Source organism: Crinia signifera, chromosome 6 (assembly GCF_055691185.1).
Source record: "Crinia signifera chromosome 6, ASM5569118v1, whole genome shotgun sequence".
Taxonomy (NCBI): Eukaryota; Metazoa; Chordata; class Amphibia; order Anura; family Myobatrachidae; genus Crinia; species Crinia signifera.
In genome coordinates, this window is record NC_139222.1 from 201,093,597 (window position 1) to 201,114,879 (window position 21,283).

General features: G+C 41.9%; 1 protein-coding gene across 4 annotated transcripts in view; it reads right to left on the bottom strand.

Moving 5' to 3' along the window:
- ANKFN1 (ankyrin repeat and fibronectin type III domain containing 1) overlaps positions 1-21,283 on the bottom strand; it is a 402,168-nt gene that overhangs the window by 26,516 nt on the left and 354,369 nt on the right. For all 4 annotated transcript variants that reach the window (XM_083148639.1, XM_083148638.1, XM_083148637.1 and 1 more), the window contains exon 18: positions 12,892-13,105. In XM_083148639.1, the coding sequence (XP_083004765.1) occupies positions 12,892-13,105 (214 nt within the window). The remainder of the gene's footprint in view (positions 1-12,891; positions 13,106-21,283) is intronic.

Below are 21,283 nucleotides of genomic sequence, written 5' to 3' on the forward strand. Positions count from 1 at the left end.
CCCCGAAACGTTGGTTACTTGTTGCACCTTTGTTATGTATATTTAAAAAGAAAATCTTTCTACAGCCTCTGAGTGCCGCCATCTTCTCTGGGATTATATATATATATATATATATATATATATATATATATATATATATATATATATATATATACACACACACAGAGCAAGAGAGAGAGAGAGAGGTGTGTGTTTATAGATAATATTATATCTATCAACATACTTGTGTGTGTGTATACAGTATAAGAAAAGTGGTGATTAGTTTGTCACTCCGTTCAGCACGTTCGTAAATAGTAAATTGTACAAAGATGCATGGCATTCCATTGTTGGTAGGAGAACATCAATGTATTTCTTAGGCTTAGAGCAAAGCCAAAGATACCACTATTGTGCAATATACTATCGGTCAGGGCACGGTCACCGGAATTAGATCAAACTCGCAAGGAATGCCCGACAAACAGGTTGCATTATATATTTATATCGTATCAAGCAATTATTTGCAATATGTATATACACATATCTATCTTCTGTATCTAAACAAACGTGCCTCCTAGTGAAATATTTTCACATAAACTCTAATATCCATAAATAATCAAATAAAAGAGTTGTAACAAAAATAAAAAATAAATTTCTGAGTAATTCTTTGAAAAAGGTTAAGTAGTTTTCAGATCCAAATAGAGATCTGAAGCCTAGCTTATACGGCCTACACACATGCCGATATTAAGGCATTTTCTAAGCGATTTTGCTTCGTTTGGCAAAGTCGCTTAGAAAATGCCCTCACATCGGTGTGTGTGTGGGGGCTATATCGGCAGCAATGCGCGTCCCCGCGCGTCTTTATCGCTGGCCGAGATTGATGAACAGTGTCCATCAATCTCGGCATCGGCAGGGTTCTCCCACCGGAGAACACTGGCGCTGTCTGCTCGCTTAGCACACAGAGCTGACAGCTCGCTCTGTGTGTGGGCTGTCAGCTCTGTGTGCTATGCGATAGCGGCGCAGCACAGCCCGATCTAGCATAGCTAGGTAGCCCTGCACACATCGCTAGGTGTGTAGGGCCCATTACAGTACTCCAGGATATGGCTTTAATGAAACCTTGCAAACAACCCAAAAGTATATTTATATATACTGTATCTATTCTACATGTGTGTATATCAATCTATACACATCTCAATATATATGCGTAGCATTCAATACATATACACGCTTAACATTGTACTTTTATAAGAACATGGTACAATTATTCAAGTAATTAATACAAAAGGAAATGGCACATATACAGTTAATATTTATATACAAATATGTGTGCATGTGTATAGTTTCAGTATTCAATGCCGCAGGGGCTGGCTGCCCCTGACGGCGATTCTTAACCCCTTAACGCCGCAGGGAGCCCATTCAATACACTCATGGCGAATCACGGCGATACATGGCGATTCTCAATGGAAAACCCTATTGACAAGGCGCGGCGACTAACAGACGACGAATTGTCCATCATTCACTGTTCGCCAATGGCGAAAAGTGCACGTTAAATAGGGTGATTCGCTTTTTGACCCTAAAAAATCACCTTCCAACACGAAAATAGCACACATTCGCCGTCAAACATGTCATTTATGTTATGGTGTCACTTTGATTACCATATTTATCTAAATGGAGTTTACTGTTTATTATTTCACATCCATTTTAATATTGTAAAATATTAATATTTAGCAAGCATACTATAGAAGTTTCTATAACGTTATGTATATTATCTGATTGCTGGGCACAGGATTTTTCAAATGCAGCTGGAATGATAGAAATGAAAACTGACTGTAGTAGCATGTACTCATTGGCAGTTGGTGTGACTCCCCTATTTGAATTATGGACTGGGCTGCAGGCCACTGATCATAACCATGTTGCATAGGGGGCGTGGTCATATAGGAGAATGGCTGAGTTGGGCGGTGTTCTATTGCCTCTGAAGTGATATACTGTCACAAGCTCATTCTTCTCTCTTATACCATTGCATTTTTTTGTGCACCTTTGCTGTGCAGAGGGCAGGGGGAGACTGCCTACAAAAACACATGAGGTAACCACTTCTGTGTTGATAAACCAGTAATCGAGACTTGCCTTGTAAAAGGAAAAGTTACAAAGTGGCCACACTGTACTTAATTTATATGAGTATAATACAAACAACTTTACAGAGGCTTAACTCTGGGAGGCAATGGAGTCATCTACCGTCAGGCTCCTGCTCCCAAGGGGGCACCACTCCTCCCCTGCAAGTTTGAATCAGTTAATTGAAAGCCCATGACATAACTTTCTTGGCTGACTTCCCCTCCTAGCAGCACCATAGACATCACACTCCCTTTATTATAAACATAATATCCATAACATACATACTAAACATACATACAGTACATACATACATACATGCATACATATATTTATAAAACCGGTGTGTGTATGTATGTGGAGACACACACCAATATTTATCTTGCCTCCAGGCAACTGGGACGAATTTACGCCACTGCAACTACTGTATACCTAGATTCATACAATGTGACCTTTAGGTGTGCAGTTACTATATACACCTTTGTAATGTTTTGCTGTATTTGGGAAAGGGGATATACAGATGTAGTCATCTCAGCTTTGCTGCAAAGCATAGCTAACATGGAAAGTGTGCCTGTGACTATGACTCGCTCGTCCGAATACATATATTAACCTATATAGACAATTGCTGGGTGTGACTTTTTGCACCATCCTTCAAGTGATAAAGTGAGAAGTGATAAACTACTCTCCATCTAGCTCCTGTCATTTTTGAAACACATCCTGTAGTATGACAGTTAGGAGCTGATTGGCTGGTAGTTTATCACTGTCTATCACTTTTCGAAGCTTGGTGCTTCTGGCTCTTTGTATTTATACAGTACTAGAGGCTACAGATACATGGAGGTACATTTTCCCAGATATGATACATTTATGTGGTGTGTGGCAGTTTCATAATAATTTTAGATGATTTGAGGACATTTGTATATGGGGTTTTAGCAAGTATTAGTGAAAGTCAAAATCTATCTTAATGGCTTAATGCTGTATAAGTTGTATGTTTTACAAATTTACCTGCAACAAGCATATAGCTCCCCACTGGCAATAAGCATGTAACCCCCCCTAGCAATGAGTACGTAACTTCCCCTGGCAATGAGCATGTAACTTCCCCTTACAACAAGCATGTAACTTACCCCATGGCAATGAGCATGTATCCCCCCTGGGAACAAGCATGTCCTCCCCCCAGACAAAGAGCATGTAACCCAACTGGCTACGAACATGAAACCCCTGGCATGAGCAAGAAATTCAGGCAGGGAGCATGTACTGTAACCCCTTGCAATCAGCATGTAGGTGACAAAAATCTGTAATTAATGTATGGCATAGAAGTCTTACTGTGGAGCATCAGTTTTAAAGGGTATTTTTATGTGTGGGATATACAATGGTGTCAGCTGCATAATATGTAATAAGAATTATGGTGCGTGGCATAATGTGTAATGGGCATTACCGTTTGTTTGGCATAATGTGTAATGGGCATTACGGTTTGTGTGGCATAATGGGCAATGGGCATTACGTTTTCTCTGGCATATTATGTAATTGTGGCATTATTGTGCATGGCATAATGTGGTGTGTTGCATAATGTGTAAGGGGCATTACTATAAGAAGGAAAAATTGCTAAGGGGTTTGGGGGTGGGGGTGCCAAATCATACCCTTGCTCCAAGCACCATGTCACCTAGCTACATTATTTATTATTATTTATTTATTAACAGTTTCTTATATAGCGCACACATATTCTGCAGCGCTTTACAGAGAATATTTGAACATTCACATCAGTCCCTGCCCTAGCGGAGCTTACAATCTATATTCCCTACCACATGTACATGCACACACAAAAGGGTAAAAACATTTTTGTTGGAAGCCAATTAACCTACCAGTATATTTTGGGATTGTGGGAGGAAACCGGAGTACCCGGAGTAAACCCATGCAAGCACGGGAAGAATATACTAACTCTGCACAGTTAGGGCCATGGTGGGGATCTAACTCATGACCTCAGCGCTGTGAGGCAGTAATGCTAACCATTACACCATTCGTCACCTAGCTACATCTCTGTATATGTGAGAACAGGGTGACTACAACAGTAATGATTTATAAAGGATAGTGCACTAATGCCACCCTTTTATATATATATATATATATATATATATATATATATATATATATATATATATAAGTCCTTTAGTCCCGGCACTCCTTTTGGATAAGGTATTGTAATGCTCCGGTGCCTCCTTTAAGCTGTGTCACAGCTCCAATATGATTCGAATTATATATATATATATATATATATATATATAAGGATACAGAGAAAGAGCGCAAGTTCAATCAATCCAAATAAAAATCCAAAGACTGGCGGCTTAGATCGCCGCAAATGATCAGCATGAAGTGAGCAGCACGCAGGCTGGCTAGATGGAGCAGTTACACTCTCCAAGACTCTGGCTTGTCTGACCGTCGATGAGCCATTTTTGTATGCATCCCCATTCATTGGCGTCTATTCGATACCGTATGATCGATCACCAACCGCTATCGATTAGAAGGGGTGACAGATCTAAAAAACTCATCCCGCTAGAAACTCGGTGGATTCACCTCCTGGGAACTCTAGCACCACGAGGGTTAAATGAACATGCAGGCTTAGGCTCATTTCTATAAATATTGTGATTATGATTGGACATGACATATATATTATACATTAATTATTTGAAATTGATATTCTGTATTGCATATTATCAAGTTGATGCTGCAAGTACAATTTTACTGATACTGTGCTATTGTTGCTGCTCTACAGTGTTTACATGTGTAACTATGGTGATGGGCTTGCACGATGACTCTCACTGTGTGAGGTCATCTTTCTGCGACTCCAGTCTGGGAAGCGTCTCCGCCCCCGGTCTCTGGCGCGCTCACAGGGTGCCTTTTTAAGGTAAGATCTTGCTTGTGTTTTTTGGTACCTGACGAAAATGCCACAATAAAAGGCATTGCCACGTTGTGAACTACCACTGTGTTTGTGAACTTATTCAAGTCGTCCGGAGTGCCGTGCCCCACCTGTATACTATATATATATATATATATATATATATATATATATATATATATATATATATATATATATATATATATTTATATATTTATGACTTTATACATATTTCCCTTTGGCAATTTACATGCAAGAAGACTGCTAATATGTGTGCGCGTGTGTGTATATATATGTATAGATATATATATCTATCTATAGATATATAATATAGATATGTATACAGTATATATCCTTCAACAAAGAGGAGTCATATTATTGCCAGTGTGGCCAGAGTGTAAATAAAGGGGGACTGCCAGAAGTTTTTACTAACTAAACCTTTTCCCCAGATCTTCATCTGTCTGTAGAGTGATTTTATTTCCTTGCCCAAGTGTGCTCCTGCTTAATGGGGATCTGTCTGCAAAACAGAAACTCTTTTCAGCAGCAAGCAAACTCCTATTTGTCTTCACGCTGTAGTATTTTTTTTTTCTGTCGAGAAAACCCACGCTGAAATGAGTTAATGGGCTGTGGAGACTTTCAGACAGCTATAGGTATAAAGGATTAAGTATCATGATTATATTGTTGCTGTGTAGTGTGTCACTGGGAAAATCTATTGCACTCACTAGCTTGTAATAACATGTTAAATCGAGTTTCAGGATTCATTTTTGCATGTACCACTTCTATTGGAAAAGTGACACCCGTTATCATTCAAATGTTCTCTCCCTCACAACCTAGAACCTATACAAAGAAGTATTATGGGCACAGAGAAAACAACTATAGAGAAAAGGAGAAATAGGGAATTTTAGAAACTACATTGATGGTTATTTCTTCCATATGCTAGTATTTTGCATAATGATAGCAACTTTATGTACAGTAACATAGAATTTGACAGCAGATAAGAACCACTTGGCCCATCTAGTCTGCCCTTTTTTTAAACATGTTACCTCAAACCATATTTGATCCTTATTACTTTCTAAGAATATCAATATGCCTATGCCAAGCATGTTTAAATTGCTCTTCTGTATTTGCCTCTACTGCCTCTGATGGGAGGCTATTCCATTTATTCACTACCCTTTCTGTGAAGTCATTTTCCTCAAATTTCCCCTGAATCTTTCTCCCTCTAGTTTCACTGCATGACCTTGTGTTCTGTTGCTCCTCTTCGTGTGAATAATGCCTCCCTCCTGTACCTTGTTAAAACCCTTGATATATTTTAAAGTTTCTATCATGCCCCCCCCCCCCCTTTCTCTTGTCTACTCTAAACTATACATATTAGGATCTTTTAGTCTTTTCCGGGTATGTTTTATGATGTAGGCCATGCACCATTTTAGTTGCCTTTCTTTGTACAGTCTCTATCCTTTTTTGGCCTCCAGAACTGAACACAGTACTCTAGATGAGGTCGTACCAATGACCTATACAGTGACATTATTACTTCTTTCTTTCTACTGCTGATTCCTCTCCCTATGCAACCAAGCATCTGACTTGCCTTCTTCATTGCTTTGTTACATTGCCTACCTGCCTTTAAGTCACCTGAAATAGTGACACATAGATCTTTCTCCTCCTCTGAAGTTTACATTATAGTGCCATTAATACTACTGTATATTTAGTCTTTGGATTTTTGAGACCCAAGTGCATGATTTTGCAGTTTTGCCATTAAACTGCAGTTGCCATGCTTTTGACCACTCCTCTAATCTACCTAGATGATCAACCATTTATTTTACCCCTCCTGGGGAGTCTAACCTGGTGCATATACCTTTGTGTCATCTACAAAAAGGTATATTTTATCCACAATTCCATTTGCAATGTCTTCAATAAAGATGTTAAAAAGCACTGGTCCAAGTACAGATCCCTGGGGTATTCCACTGGTAACCTTTCCCTCCTTTGACTGTACCCCGTTTACTACAACTCTCTGCTTTCTGTACTGCAACCAAGATTTTATCCATTCAACCATCTTAGAATACAATCCTAAACTTTCAAGTTTATTTAACAGTCCGCAATGTGGGACAGTATCAAAAGCCTTACTAAAATCTTAATAAGCTACATCTACAGCTCCTTCTTGATCTATTACTTTAGTCACCCAGTCAAAAAAGTCAATACAATTTGTTTGACATGATCTCCCCCAGTAAACCCATGCTGTTTAGGATCCTGTAAGTTGCTGGTTTTGAGATATTCTACAACTCTGTTTTTCCATAATTGTCCTTAATACTGATGTAAGGCTCACTGGTCGGTAGTTGCTTACTTCTTCTTTGCTTCCACTTTTAAGCAGTGGGACTACATTTGCTATATTCCAGTCCTCTGGGATTACTCCAGTAGCTAGTGACTGGTTGAATAATTCTATTAATGGTTTTACCAGCTCCCCTTTGAGCTATTTTGGTATCCTTGGATGCATCCCATCTGGCCCCATTGATTTATCCACTTTCAGTATTGAGAGTTCTGTTAGGACTTTCTACTCTGTAAATGTATGTGTTTCTCCCTCATTTTTCTGAATATACTTGCAACTTAACTGTAGCCCCTTCCCATCTCTCTTTCAGCAGTGAATACTGAGCAGAAATAATTATTAATATGATCTGCTATTACATTGTCTCCCTCAAGAAGACTTCCACTCTCTGTCTTTAGTCTTATTATTCTAATTTTTGTTTTTCTCCTTTCAATTATATACCTAAAAAAATGTCTCCACTTTACCCACTGACTGGGCCATTTTCTCCTCAGCCTGTGCTTTTGCACATCTGATTACCTTCCTATCCTCCTTCTGTCTAACAAGATATACCTCTTTGTCTTCATTATTCTGAGTCTGCTTTTATTTCCTAAAGGCCAACTTTTTTGCTTTCACAATGCTTGCTACTTCTTTCGCAGACCACACTGGCTTCCTTTTCCTTGTGTTTTTCCTAACTCCTTTGACACAAAGTTCTGTTGCTTTTAGATTTGCACCTTTTCATTTTTCCCACTTCTCCTTTGAAGTTCCTCCAGTCTGCCAAAGAATCGCTTACAGAGTTTCCCATCTCTAAAAAATCAGCCTTCCTAAAACCTAACACCTTTGTTTTTGTGTGCGATAAATCAATCCTGGCTTTATTCTGAACCATACTTCTTGATGGTCACAGGATCCCAGGTTTTCACCCACATTTACGACAGATATTCAGTCACTATTTGTAAGTATTAAGTCTAATATTGCGTCCTTATAAGTTGGCTCCATCTCAATTGCTAGAGGGATGCTCCTTGCAAGGAATTCATAATGTCTTTACTTCTGGTGGAACTTGCAACAGACACCTCCCAGTTCACATCAGGTAGATTAAATTATCCCATGGTTATGACCACTCCCTTTAATGCCATTTTATTGATGTCCTGCCATAGGCTCTTGTCGAATTCCTCTTCTTGGCCTGGTGGTCTGTAGATCATCCCTGTATGAAGAATCGCCTTCTCCCCTGTTTCTATGGTCACCCAAAAGGCCTCTGTTTTTTCTTCAAAACTTTGTATTAAGGTAGTCTTTATGCTTTTTTTCACATACATTGCTACCCATCCTACAATTCTTCTCATTCTGTCTTTTTTAAATAATGTATATCCTGGTATAGCTATGTAACAGACATGATTTTCAGTGCACCATGTCTCTGTTATAGCCACAATATCCAGTTCATCCCCTGTCATTATTGAAATTAGTTCTGGGATTTTATTTCCTAAGCTCCTAGCATTTACATACATAGCTCTTAAAGTTGTATTTGTGCTTCTCCTGGTGCTAGCTATGTTCATCTTTCTGCCTATAATTATTTGTATTAGTATGTACGCCGACAATTATATATTACACTTTGCTGTATTTAGCACTTGAAATAAAGATATCTTGACTAAAAAAAAATTCCATCTTGTCGAACATGTAAGATTTGTTGGAGCTGGCTCGGATTTATGTCAGGCAATAGAGACTAACATGTAGATAAACTAGCAAATATTTAAAGAGCTAATAAAAAAATAGTTTTATGTTGGTTTTATTCTTCCATTTTGTTAGCTACTGTATGATCAACCTCCTCTTTAGTGCAGTAAACGTATAGGTAACTTATAGGTAAGAATGAAAGGTTTGGTGATGTGCAGCTGCACACACTGGGGCTAATTCAGCATGGATCACTAAGTTAAAAAACATAAACCAGATGATTATCTAATGACTGCGTGTGTGCAGCATTGTGCATGCACAACTGCTAATTATTTCGAGGATACATTCAGCTTCAATGCAATTGAATTGATTGACAGGCAGGGGCGCTGACGGTTTAGATGGACACTGGTAAAATAAAGGGGCATGGCCAACAGGAGGGGTCATGACTGATTGAGGAGACATAGTCAGGCTCATTTAAAAATGAGTTTCTAATCCAGCCAGCAGGCAGCAGAGTGCGGGTGTGTTCACACACCTGTGAAGCTAGAGAGAGGACAGGCTGCCGCTGCAGCTGCCTCTCTCTCCAGCTCAACACACAGCACTGATAAGCATGTGATGGGCTGGCTGCAGCAGCCTGTCCTCTCTCTCCCTGCCCAGCCCTCTGCCATGTGGGCCCCCATTGTGCCCATCCAACATGCCTGGGACCTACCCCACCCCGCTAATCTCGGCACCACTGTTGACAGGAACCTAGAATTAAAAGGGAATAAACATGGCATTTTGTGGGTATTTTTGTAGGCATGCCAAGGCATTTTCGGGTGGGTCTTTGACCTCATCAATGACCACTTCCAGCCGGCTGCGTTACCAGACTTGTGGAAGACTTTGACTGGCGCAGATGGAAAGTACTCTTCGATGTTCTGGTATTTGCGAATGGATCACATTTTGCGATGCATTCGCAATATCTACAATGAGCATTTTTTTCTTTTTTTTCTGGGGGGTAACTATTTGATCACAGCAACTGCTTCTTCTCGATTTAGTGATCCATGCTGAATTAGCCCCATTGTGTGTAATTGCAGGATGGAAACCTTCTCAATTGAGTATGAGCAAAAACTAGTAAGGATTTGCTCCTGGATAACCCGCATTAAACAAATCCCTGCTAAACAAAACTCCCCATGAAATACAGCTTTGGTGACATCAAACTCTGATCTCCCTCAGGCGGTGCCTTGGATGAGTTCCTTATGGGGATGAGTTATACATGCATGTATCTGGGGATCTAGTCTGTGGTGAAGAAACAGACTCACAAATGTAACCAATATTGTCAGAAATATGGGGCAGAATTATTAAGTATGGTGAAGTGATAAAGTGTAAGGTGATAATGCATAAGCCAGTCAGCTCCTACAGATGGAGCCGGGCTCTTCTTTGCAGGGGATGGCGATGGCGACATCATCCGCCATCCCCCGCCACCCGTATTTGCGAAAGGGGACGCGCGTGCACGAGATGCGTGCGCGTCCCCTTCCGACGGCTTCCCCCGGGTCCCCGCCGGCTTGTCGGCGGTCACCCGGGGTCCCCACCACCTCCCCGCACCCCCCTAACCCTGTCCGTCTCCGCTTCAGGGCGCACAGACACTGAGACGCGCATGCGCGTGAGACGCACGCGCGTCTCAGTCAGATGGCGAGCCGGGCTGCTGGCGGATCGCCAGCGGTGACATTCTGACGATTCGCCAGCAAAGATGAGCCCGCCCCCATCTGTACCTGTTATTTCTCAATCCCAGCATGTGAATAGATGTTTAGGAGCCGATTGGCTGGTGCATTATCACAGGTTACTTTATCACTTCACCAGTTTTAATAAATCTGCCCCATAGTTCTATAGTTTATTCATGTTGGTTATGAGCTTCTGAAGAGCATTTGTATGTATTGCCTAGGTCACTTGCAGGGGCGTATCCTGAACAAAATGAGAGGGGGAGCCTTGGTACCCCCCATGAATCTACCATTCGCAACTTTAGTCTGTTAACTGTTAGTTGACTGTTAGTCTAGTAGTACTATTTTGCTTTTGAGTCTTGCATTTATTCATTTTTTGTGTCTTGCGCTTTCGAACACCAAACTATTTATTGATTGCCACAGTATAGATTACTTTGTTTTCTAAACACAAAAATGCAAAAGGTGTTTTGCATTTTGAATAAATATTTTATAGTGCATGGTCTCTCAAAACAGTATGATTATGTCCCTGAATTTCTGCGACTAGTTGACTTGATTATAAGCTTGTTAATTCTCTGTATAATTCAAATGCATTTAAAATAACCACACATCCGCTCCAAAACCAGTCAAGTACTACATGTATCATTAAGGAAAGTGAGGCATGTTCCTTGTGAAAGTGGCCTTATCTCCAGCAAGTGTTACACTACAGAGCTTCACAACTTCACCACCTAAATACTGAGTCCGACCTGGGTTTTCGCACACAGTTTCAACTTGGGATGGACCCAGGTCAGACCCCATTTTCACGTTACCTTCGACCCAGGTTACTCCTCAGTCAGTGCCATTATTCTGCAGTAATCTTCCCTCTGTTGGTAATCCCTATGCTTATAGCAGGACCTGGGTCAGCAATCATTTAGACTTTCGTTTTTCGGGGGTCTAAAGCTGGGTGTACACTAGACAACATTTTAAATGGTATAGCCAATAGCGACCATTCGTAATGACAAATTCTCGTTCAGTGTGTATGCACTAAATCACTAGTGGGTCATCAATCTTAGGATATTATCAACGGTAGCATACTACTTAATATGGTCACTGACTATATCTTTTGTAAAATCGCTTAGTGTGTACGCACTATACTGTTTGTCTGGGAATTCCAGGGAGGTCAAGGGAAATTGTGAGTGACATTGTAACGTTTTCATGTTGTCTAGCTCTAGTGTGTACCTGGAATAATCTGCTCACTACCCAAGTGCAATTCCTGGGCCACTGAACCCAGGTAATTTTTCCATGACTTGGCTAGAATTTAGGTTTTTGTGGCAGTGGAAAAAAGGTATAAAGTATATTTTAATAGTTTTAGCAATCCTGTTTTCCCACAAGCATTTCCCTGTGAGCTGTAGTTTTAAAGATAAGATATATATGAATTCACAAAGGATAGTAACCCTCTTGTCCCTCTCTTGACAACCTACAGGGCGTACTATAATATATTATATATGTTTCAGTGCTTGCCTAACATTTCCAGGATTGTAAAAGCTCAAAAGATTAGACAAACCCTTACACCTAAATAAAGGAAAAGAGAACAAAATAGGAAACAATTGATTATTGAAATAAGTCACATACTGTATACAGTATAAACCACATCAAGGCACATTAGAGAAAAAAAAAATACTTGAGGTGTATACTGTACAAACCATGTACAAATAACACCAACTTTTCCTGAAGAACAAATAAGCAAACACCTATCACCCAAGTCCTATTTGTACTGCTAAATCTTGCATTTAGAAGATTAGTCACTTAGGAGTTCTTCTGTGAAGCAGATCCCCGGGGCATTATCCTAGCTGCTAACATGCCAGCTACCGAATCACAGACATCCAAAGTGAGTTGATTGCACTCACCCGTATTCCCCCACCTGTCTGTAGTTGGTTGGCTGGGAGGGTTTTCATTAAGTGGTTTTCTGGTTAAAGTGACTTAGTGGTAAATTGTGTTTCTTTGAAGTGGCCAAGCCTGTAACGTCTACTGTATACACTGAATTTACCCACTGTTATTCTTCATTAGAGCATTACTGTACAAAATGTGGTATCTGGGAAAAGTGGAGGATTAAGGACCATGCTCACTAAACAGCTCTGCAATCTAAGGCACATTGATTTAATACTTACTGCTGCGTCCGAATACAGAATGTATGGAAGACATTTCGGACATGCAAATTGAATGTGTTCTGTTCTCAGCAGAACTGGAAACACCACAAATTATCAAATAATTTCCACCTGGGTTAACGTTATACTCCACTGCTGACATCTTACCACTTGCAGCTTTTCTCCGATGCATTTCTGGTGACGGTGAAGGGGATGGCAAACAATCTAGGTGAGAGGATGTGGAATTATTTTTCGTTTGATTTTGTTCTTCTGAGAGGTCTACAAATTTGGTTATTGGTAACCCAGAAACAGGCTGCTTATATCTTGCATACTGAAGAGCATCCATAATCCACCTTATTTCACGCCAAATTTCATCTGTTTGCTGTGAATACAAAATTTGTAAAATAGGTTCATAAACACCTTCAATTATTAGTATTTCTTTTTTTGTTTTGTTTTTGTACAATGGAACAAAACTAGCATTCAGCTTAAAAAACCTTAAAGAACAATTATATAATAGGGCATTTTTTAAATTTTAGAATTTTAAATTGTTCTCTTAAACAAACCATGAAGACACCATTATTAAACCGAGTATAAATATTTTGAGTTGTGAATAGAACAATCGTGTTCAATGAATGGTTTCCAATATCTACAGAAGAATAAAGTATTTACATTGCAATGACTGTAGCCATGGCAACTATTTTTAAAAATTGGTTGTGGATGCTCACATTATGTATTAGAAAGGATATGTTCAGACATGACTGAGGGCAACACAAATATCGGGGGTTCTCAAGCACACACAGAGCTGGCACATGGCACCTGGCTAAGCATACTTAAGGCACACAGCAAAATGCTTATGTTTTATGTTGGATCTCCTGGATGGTCCCTCAGTGCACATTAACCATCATGGTTTGTTTACCTTCCACTCATGGGAGACACCTACAGAAACTAGACGTGTGTTGCAGAGGTGGAAAGATCTCCATAGGTGTACCATGCAATAGTGTCAAAGGTCACATGGCTTAAATTAATAGTGAGAATCAGGGGATATACCATTTTTCTATTGTTTTACCTGCGGCAATATTAGCTATGAACATTTTATCACTCTGCAGGTGATTTCCTGTAAAAGTATAACATGGAATAGGTTCTATTAAAATTATTAAATGAGACTTTGAAGATCATGCAATCTGAGCTGAAGCTGACTGGATATGGGCTTTGTACAGGTCTGCTGAGAAGGGGGTGGGTATAAATTACAGGGCCTGGCTTGTTGGGGTGGCCTGAGCCCCCTCCCTCTCTTGGCAGTGGCAGCAGCTTCTCTACCCAGCCCAGCACATCCCTAGGAGGGTGTTGCAGCATCAGTAGAATCCTCTTTCTGTTCATGGGCAGGGCCGGATTTGTGCCTAGGCCCGTGAGGCACCGGCCTCAGGGCGGCACCAATTAAGGGCGGCAGGCAGACTGACATTCTGTTAAATAGCAGCATGGCAGAGCGGGTGGGCAGCGGTGAGTGACGAGAGCCGCCGCCCCAGACATGAATTATCATGTCAGCGGCAGCGCCGCTCGTCACCCGCCACTGCCCACCCACATGCACATTACATCACCAGTTAGTGACTGGGTCCGACGGTCCCCCTGCGCATCCGGAAATGGCTCAGGCTCACTGCTGCTGGCTCCCGCCCATTGGCTACTCTACACACACACACAGTCTATTGGCTGCTGTGTATCCAGCAGCTGAGCTGAGCGGCGCGCAGATCCTCCCTGCGCTCAGTCAGTCACAGTGTGTGAGCCGGAGAGAGACTGATGGAGACACTGTGCTAATCACTGTACTAATAAGTGCCTCCCTCCGGGTCCTCCGTACAGTGAGCAGTCCATAGTGCTTAAAAAAATATTAAGATGGGCTACAGTTAAATTTTTATGAAATGTATAAATAACAATGTATATACTTATGATTACCTTAAAATTGGGGGGGGGGGGGGGGGGCACAAAAATGTTGTGCCTAGGGGCGGCCTGACCCCTAAATTCGCCCCTGGGCATGGGAAGAGAGATTCCCATGAGGTTATAGTTAACATTTATCTAGCACAATCAGAGCCAAATTTCACACTAGGCACGTGAGGCACTAGTGGCAGCACATGTTTGGGGGTGGCACTTGGATGTTTGTGATAGTACTGTCAGCCTGAAATGCACCAGTAACTGCAAAATATCCACTGTACCATATTCCATCTTGAATAGAGAGTAAATGGATAGGACATGCAGATACTGCCCCTGTAAGCTATCCTACAGTACTTAGTAAATATTTATACATAATAAAAAAATAAATTGTTTTAAATTAATCCATTACATTTTCTATTATCAAATGAGGGCTTAGAAGTAATCAATAAAAAGAATACAATTAGCAAACAGTGAGATTGTGAATACAGCGCAGGCGCACAAGCAACATTATGCATATCTGCATTTATCTGTCCTGTCCTGTCCAGTCGGATGCAACTTGTTCAGATCTCTCTTTCCATGAAATAGGATCATTGGTGGCAAGAACCTCCAATCTGCAATGTTGTTACTGATGTATGAGCAATTGTACACCATCGGACAGAAATGTTGTGACCTAATACCTATACTGTTTCATGGAAAGCTACAAGATACACAGTTGGACCACAGCTGACTTAATACTTTACAACAGATGGTTTATTTTATATAGATAGGATCTCCTCTGGGTTTCTCAACTAGTGGGAAAAATATTGTGACATCATTTCAATGCAGATTACCTTATGTACAGGAAAGCCCAACTGGGTTTTCCCTACCACAGTCTCAGAATTGGCAGGCACATTTTCAACAAGAACAACAAAGGTAAATTGCATTGTTGGTATGACATGTTACTGCTGCTCTGTTCAATAATAGGTATGTTTTGTGAAAGAGCTGGATAGTTAGGCACATTTCTGACAAGGCTAAATGCCCTGTAATCCTAAATGTTTTGCGATGTGTGGGGTAAATTCATACCTCCCAACTGTCACGATTACAGCGGGACAGTCCCGATTTCGGGTCCTGTCCCGCTGTCCCACCCGCGGCAGGCATTGTCCCGCTGCGGGGGGTGGCAGTTGGGAGACCCCCCAATCTAGTAGAATAGACGCTGTGCGCATGCGCACAGCGTCTATTTTCGTATGAAAATGAGGTCGCGGCTAATTAGCATAAGACGTGCCCTCATTTGCATACGCACCGCCCCCATTTCGGGCGCTCGCGCGGCAAAGCCCTATATCATCACGGCAGAAGTTGGGAGGTATGGGTAAATTATTTACTATAATATGAGTTCTGCTGAAGATGGGATGTTGCCCATAGCAATCAAACAGATTCTATTATCTTTTAGAAGGTGCTAAATAATGGAGCAAATACTGCAAAAAAAAAAAAGTGTAAAAAACTCCTGGATGCTGCTGCTGCACCAGCATCTCAGGAGCTGCAGCAGAGTCCGCCCCCTCCCCTGGTACTTGTCAGCAGCTTACGGAGGTTGGGGCAGCAGGGATCATGCAGTGTGGCTGTGGGGTCCGTTTGGCGAATGGGATATCATCGGTGGGGTCCCTGCAGCAGATGGGAACTAGTGGCGCTACTAGTTCCCATCTGCCGCAGGGATCCCGCCGATGATATCCCATTCACCAAACGGACCCCACAGCACACTGCATGATCCCTGCTGCCCGGACCTCTGTGAGCTGCTGACAAGTACCAGGGGAGGGGGCAGGGGGGAGCGGGCAGCATGCATACAAGTACCAGGGGAGGGGGGGGGGGGGAGTGGGCAGCGGGCATACTAGTACCAGGGGAGGGGGGGGAGTGGGCATACAAGTACAAGGAGAGGGAGGAGGGGCATTACACTATTTGGTTCAGAATTTTTTTTCCCTGTTTTCCTCCTCTAAAACTACAGTAGGTGCGGTGCGTCTTATGGTCAGGTGCGTCTTATAGAACGAAAAATACGGTAAATAAGAAGTAGCATCAGATTTGTTGCAATGAGCAACATCCTATCTTCAATAGAACTTCAATCCTTTACCACTGTGTGTGAGCATCCCTGTCCTAGATTTTTTTCTCCAAATGCTGGCTACAACACTTGGTGTAGATAGAAACATAGAATATGACGGCAGATAAGAACCACTTGGCCCATCTCGTCTGCTCCTCTTTTAAACATGTTCCCTCAACCATATTTGATCCTTATTTATTTGTAAGGATATCAATATGCCTATCCCAAGCATGTTTAAATTACTCTACTGTATTTGCCTCTACCACGCCATGCACCATTTTAGTTGCCCTTCTTTCTACCGTCTCTAATGTATTTATATCCTTCTGAAGATATGGCCTCCAGAACTGAACACAGTATTCCAGATGAGGTCGTACCAATGACCATGGAGAGGCATTCTTACTTATTTCTACTGCTGATTCCTCTCCCTATGCAACCAAGCATCTGACTTGGCTTAATTACTTTGGTACATTGCCTACCTGTCTTCAAGTCCCCTGAAATAGTGACACCTAGATCCTTCACCTCCTCAGTAGTTTCCATTATAATGCAATTTATACTATATTTTGGATTTTTGAGACACAAGTTCATGATTTTGCATTTTTTGGCATTAAACTGTAGTTGCCATGCACTTGACCATTCCTCAAATCTAGCTAGATCATCAATCATTTGTTTTACCCCTCCTGGTGTGTATACCCTGTTGCATACCTTTGTGTCATCTGCAAAAAAGCACATTTTACCGTCAATTCCATTTGCAATATCACCAATAAAGATATAAAAAAGCACAAGTCTAAGTACAGATCCCTGGGGTACTCTACTGGTAACCTTTCCAGTGGCGTAACTACTGTAAGGCAGCCCCAGCAGCCGCTTGGGGGAGAAAGCAGCAGCAGGGTCTGTGTGGGCGCTGGCACCAGCTCGACGCACTGACATGCTGCTGCCTACTGATGCCCACTGACTGAGCACTGGAGGTGAGTCAGTCGCAACGTGGGTGCAGCCATGGCAGAGACATCAAATTCCCCCACTGATTCAATTGACTGTACACAGAGCCGGCTGTTGGCTACTGTGTACAGGTTGGGCGGGCAGATGGGCATGCTAGGGCGGCCTGGGATGTGTTGGAGCCAAAGGAAGCAGCAGTGTCTGCTGGTCTCTCTTCCTCTTTCCTGCTTCAGCTTCTCCGTTATGCTTGGGGGGGGGGGGCACAAACATTTTGGCAGGGGGGAGCAAAATTTATAGTTACGCCATTGAACCTTTCCCTCCTGTGACTGCACTCCATTTATTATAACTTTCTGTTTTCAGTCCTGCACCCAAGATCTTATCCATTTAACCATCTTAGAATCCATCTCAAGCTTTCAAGTTTATTCAACAGTCTGCAATGTGGGACACTGTCAAAAGCATTTCTAAAGTCTAGATAAGCTACATCTACAGCTCCACCATATTTATGTATTTATAGTTTCTTATATAGCACAGCATATTCCGTTGCGCTTTGCAATTGGAAACAGTGATTTAAAAAACTGGGTAGAAACAAACCGACATAGAGGTAGGAGGGCCCTGCTCGCAAGCTTACAATCTACCTTGATCTATTACTAGTCACCCAGACAAAAAAGTAAATAAGATTTGTTTGACATGATCTTTACCCAGTAAACCCATGCTGTTTAGGATCCTGTAAGTTGCTGGTTTGGAGATATTCTACAACTCTTTGTTTTAAGAGTGTTTCCATCAATTTCCCTAATAATGTTCTAAGGGCCCCCAAACATCCTAGGGACAAGTCAGACCCAATTCTCCTGTGAGCTGCCGGGCAGCTCCCCGGGAGGCTCACATACAATTTGACACTTGATGTGCCATTTTTTACATGTGATAAATCGCATGCAATTTATCACATGTAAAATTAAATGGGGAGCTGCAGGGTGGTGAGGAGCAGCGTGGGGGGGGGGCAGCGGTGGTGCCAGTGAGGAGCAAGTGGGGGCAGCGGCGGTAGTGGGGGTGGGCAGCAGCGGCTCTGAAATGAGTGCCCAGAGGGTGCAGCGGGGGATGTCGGTGACAGTGGGGCGGGCGGCGGTGATCATCAGTGTGTGCACTGCAGCAGGCAGGCAGCAACGGCTATTACAACTTTAAAATAACATGCCATGTTATTTTAAAGTTGTAATAGCCGCTGCTACCCGCCCGCTGTGGCGATGCAGTGCATACACTGATAATCACCGCCGCCCGCCCCATTGTCACCGGCAACCCCCGCTGCACCCGCCAGGCACTCATTTCAGGGCTCCTACTGCCTGCCCACTGCAGGAGGTCGGATGTCATCATACATTCTGCATGTTCGACCTCCTGATCCGGTCCGATGCGCATGGGACCGTGCATTGGATCGGATCGAATGTCACGCATGCGATTTTGGCCCAATTTCATGCGATTTATCAGCCCAAGTGCCGAAATCGTGTGGTATCGGCCCAAAATCGCATAATGTATGGGGCCTTAATGCTCACTGGTCGGTAGTTGCTTACCTCTTCCTTGCTTCGACTTTTGTGCAGTGGGACTACATTTGCTATTTTCCAGTCCTCTGGGATTACTCCAGTAGCGGTACTTATGTAATATCTGGACTCCCGTTTTTCTTATGAGACCGCGTCCCCTCGCGGGGCTCGCTGCGCTCACTACGCTATATAAAATCAACTCCATGCGTAGTTGGATAGTAGGGGTATGAAAAAATGGGGTGCATTTAACATGGGAGTCCAGATAATACATAAGTACCTCCAGTAGCTAGTGACTGGTTGAATAGTTGCTGTTAATGGTTTTACCAACTCCCCTTTAAGCTCCTTTAGTATCCTTGGATGTATCCCCTCTGGCCCCATTGATTAATCCACACAGATGATGCATGGGGAATTCATTTTTGTTCATTTTTTAAGATTAAATTATGTGTTATATTTAACATTGGACAGCAAGGTTGGTGTAGTGATAAGCACCAAGGTTCATATGTGTGTAGCTATGTTTTCAGTGTGTTTGTGTGGTTTGTGGGTTTCCTCTGGGTGGTTTATTAGTTGCACACACACACACAAAAAAAAGCCATTGGTGTGTATGCGTGTCCACATTGTAGGGAAAATAGATAAGCGTCACCGGGGCAGAGACTGACATTAATGACTGCTATATTATCTGTAAAATACAGCATGATACATATACACTATGTAAAAAAAACCTGTTAGAACTGCATAACTGAAAAAAAAATGATGAAATGTTTGGGATTTAATTTGTTACATTAGCCACTATACTGTCCGTATAATGTAAAAAAAATGTAAAGCATTATTTGGTAAACTGTTTCCAAAACGTATTAGCCCATGTTCTATAGATATGTGGTCGATAGGTCGACAGTATAAAGGTCGACAGTCAATAGGTTGACCACAATTGCTCGACAGGTCAAAGGTCAACACATGAAAAAGGTCAACATGCATTAGGTCAACATGTTCAAAGAGTTGACACAAACAAAATGTCGACATGCGTTTTTCATGATTTCTTTTCAAAAACCGACATTACAATTAAAGTGGGCACAAAGGAAAAAAAGAATAGTGTGCTGAGCGTGGCTACGCACAGTGCCCGCAGCAAGGTGAGAGCAGCAAACCATAAGGGGATGTGGTACACTAATATAGAATCCATATCAACATAGACACCCAAAAGACGACCAATGTCGACCAATAGTGGTTGACCTATTGACTGTTGACCTAATCACTGTCGAAAAATTATCCACACCCTGTTCTATACCGATAACTTGTATCATACAGTGATGTGCGCTGAGGCTAGTGTCAGGTTTGGCAACTGCTTTTGAGGACAGTGCCAGCAGCCGACGCAGGGGCAGAGGCAGTGGCGGACATGGTGGCTGTGGCAGTAGCAAACGTGGGAGCAGTGGCCGCCCCCCCCCCCATCCCCATCAAGCCACCGGGACCCATAGCACCTGCATCAGTGACAGAGGCATGCTTTCATATAGGCTGAAATCTATAGGTTCCGGTAACATTGACAGCAGAAGGCACTGCTTTTGGCGCCTCTGAATTCCCCCCCCCCCAAAAAAAAAAATACTGGATTAAAAATGAATAAAATAATATAAAGCATATACTCATGACAGGATATGTGTCATAAGTATTTTCTTTGTTAATCATTTTATCACAGACAATGTAATGTGTTGGGGCAGATGTATTAAGCCTGGCGAAGAGATAAAGAGGAGATAAAGTAGAAGTAGTTAATGCACCAGTCAATCAACTCCTAACTGTAATTTTTTCAACCACAGCTGATTGGCTGGTGCATTATCTCCTTCTACTTTATCTCTTCATCCAGGCTTAATACATCTGCCCCAGTGTTACAAAACAATTGCAAAGGTAATATACATGAATAAATCCTCACTGTGATATTACCAGATGGAAAAAAGTCAATCTGCAGTACCATTGAATTGCAATTTGGTCAGTAGGGACCTGCAGTAATGAAAAGCAATAAAACAATACACAAATTCTAAAAAGTTGGAGAAATAACAAACAAACATAAAACATTTTCTTAATATGTTTAACACATATTTTGCACATAAACATGCTGATAAATCTGTCCATTTGTGTTTTTGTTCCT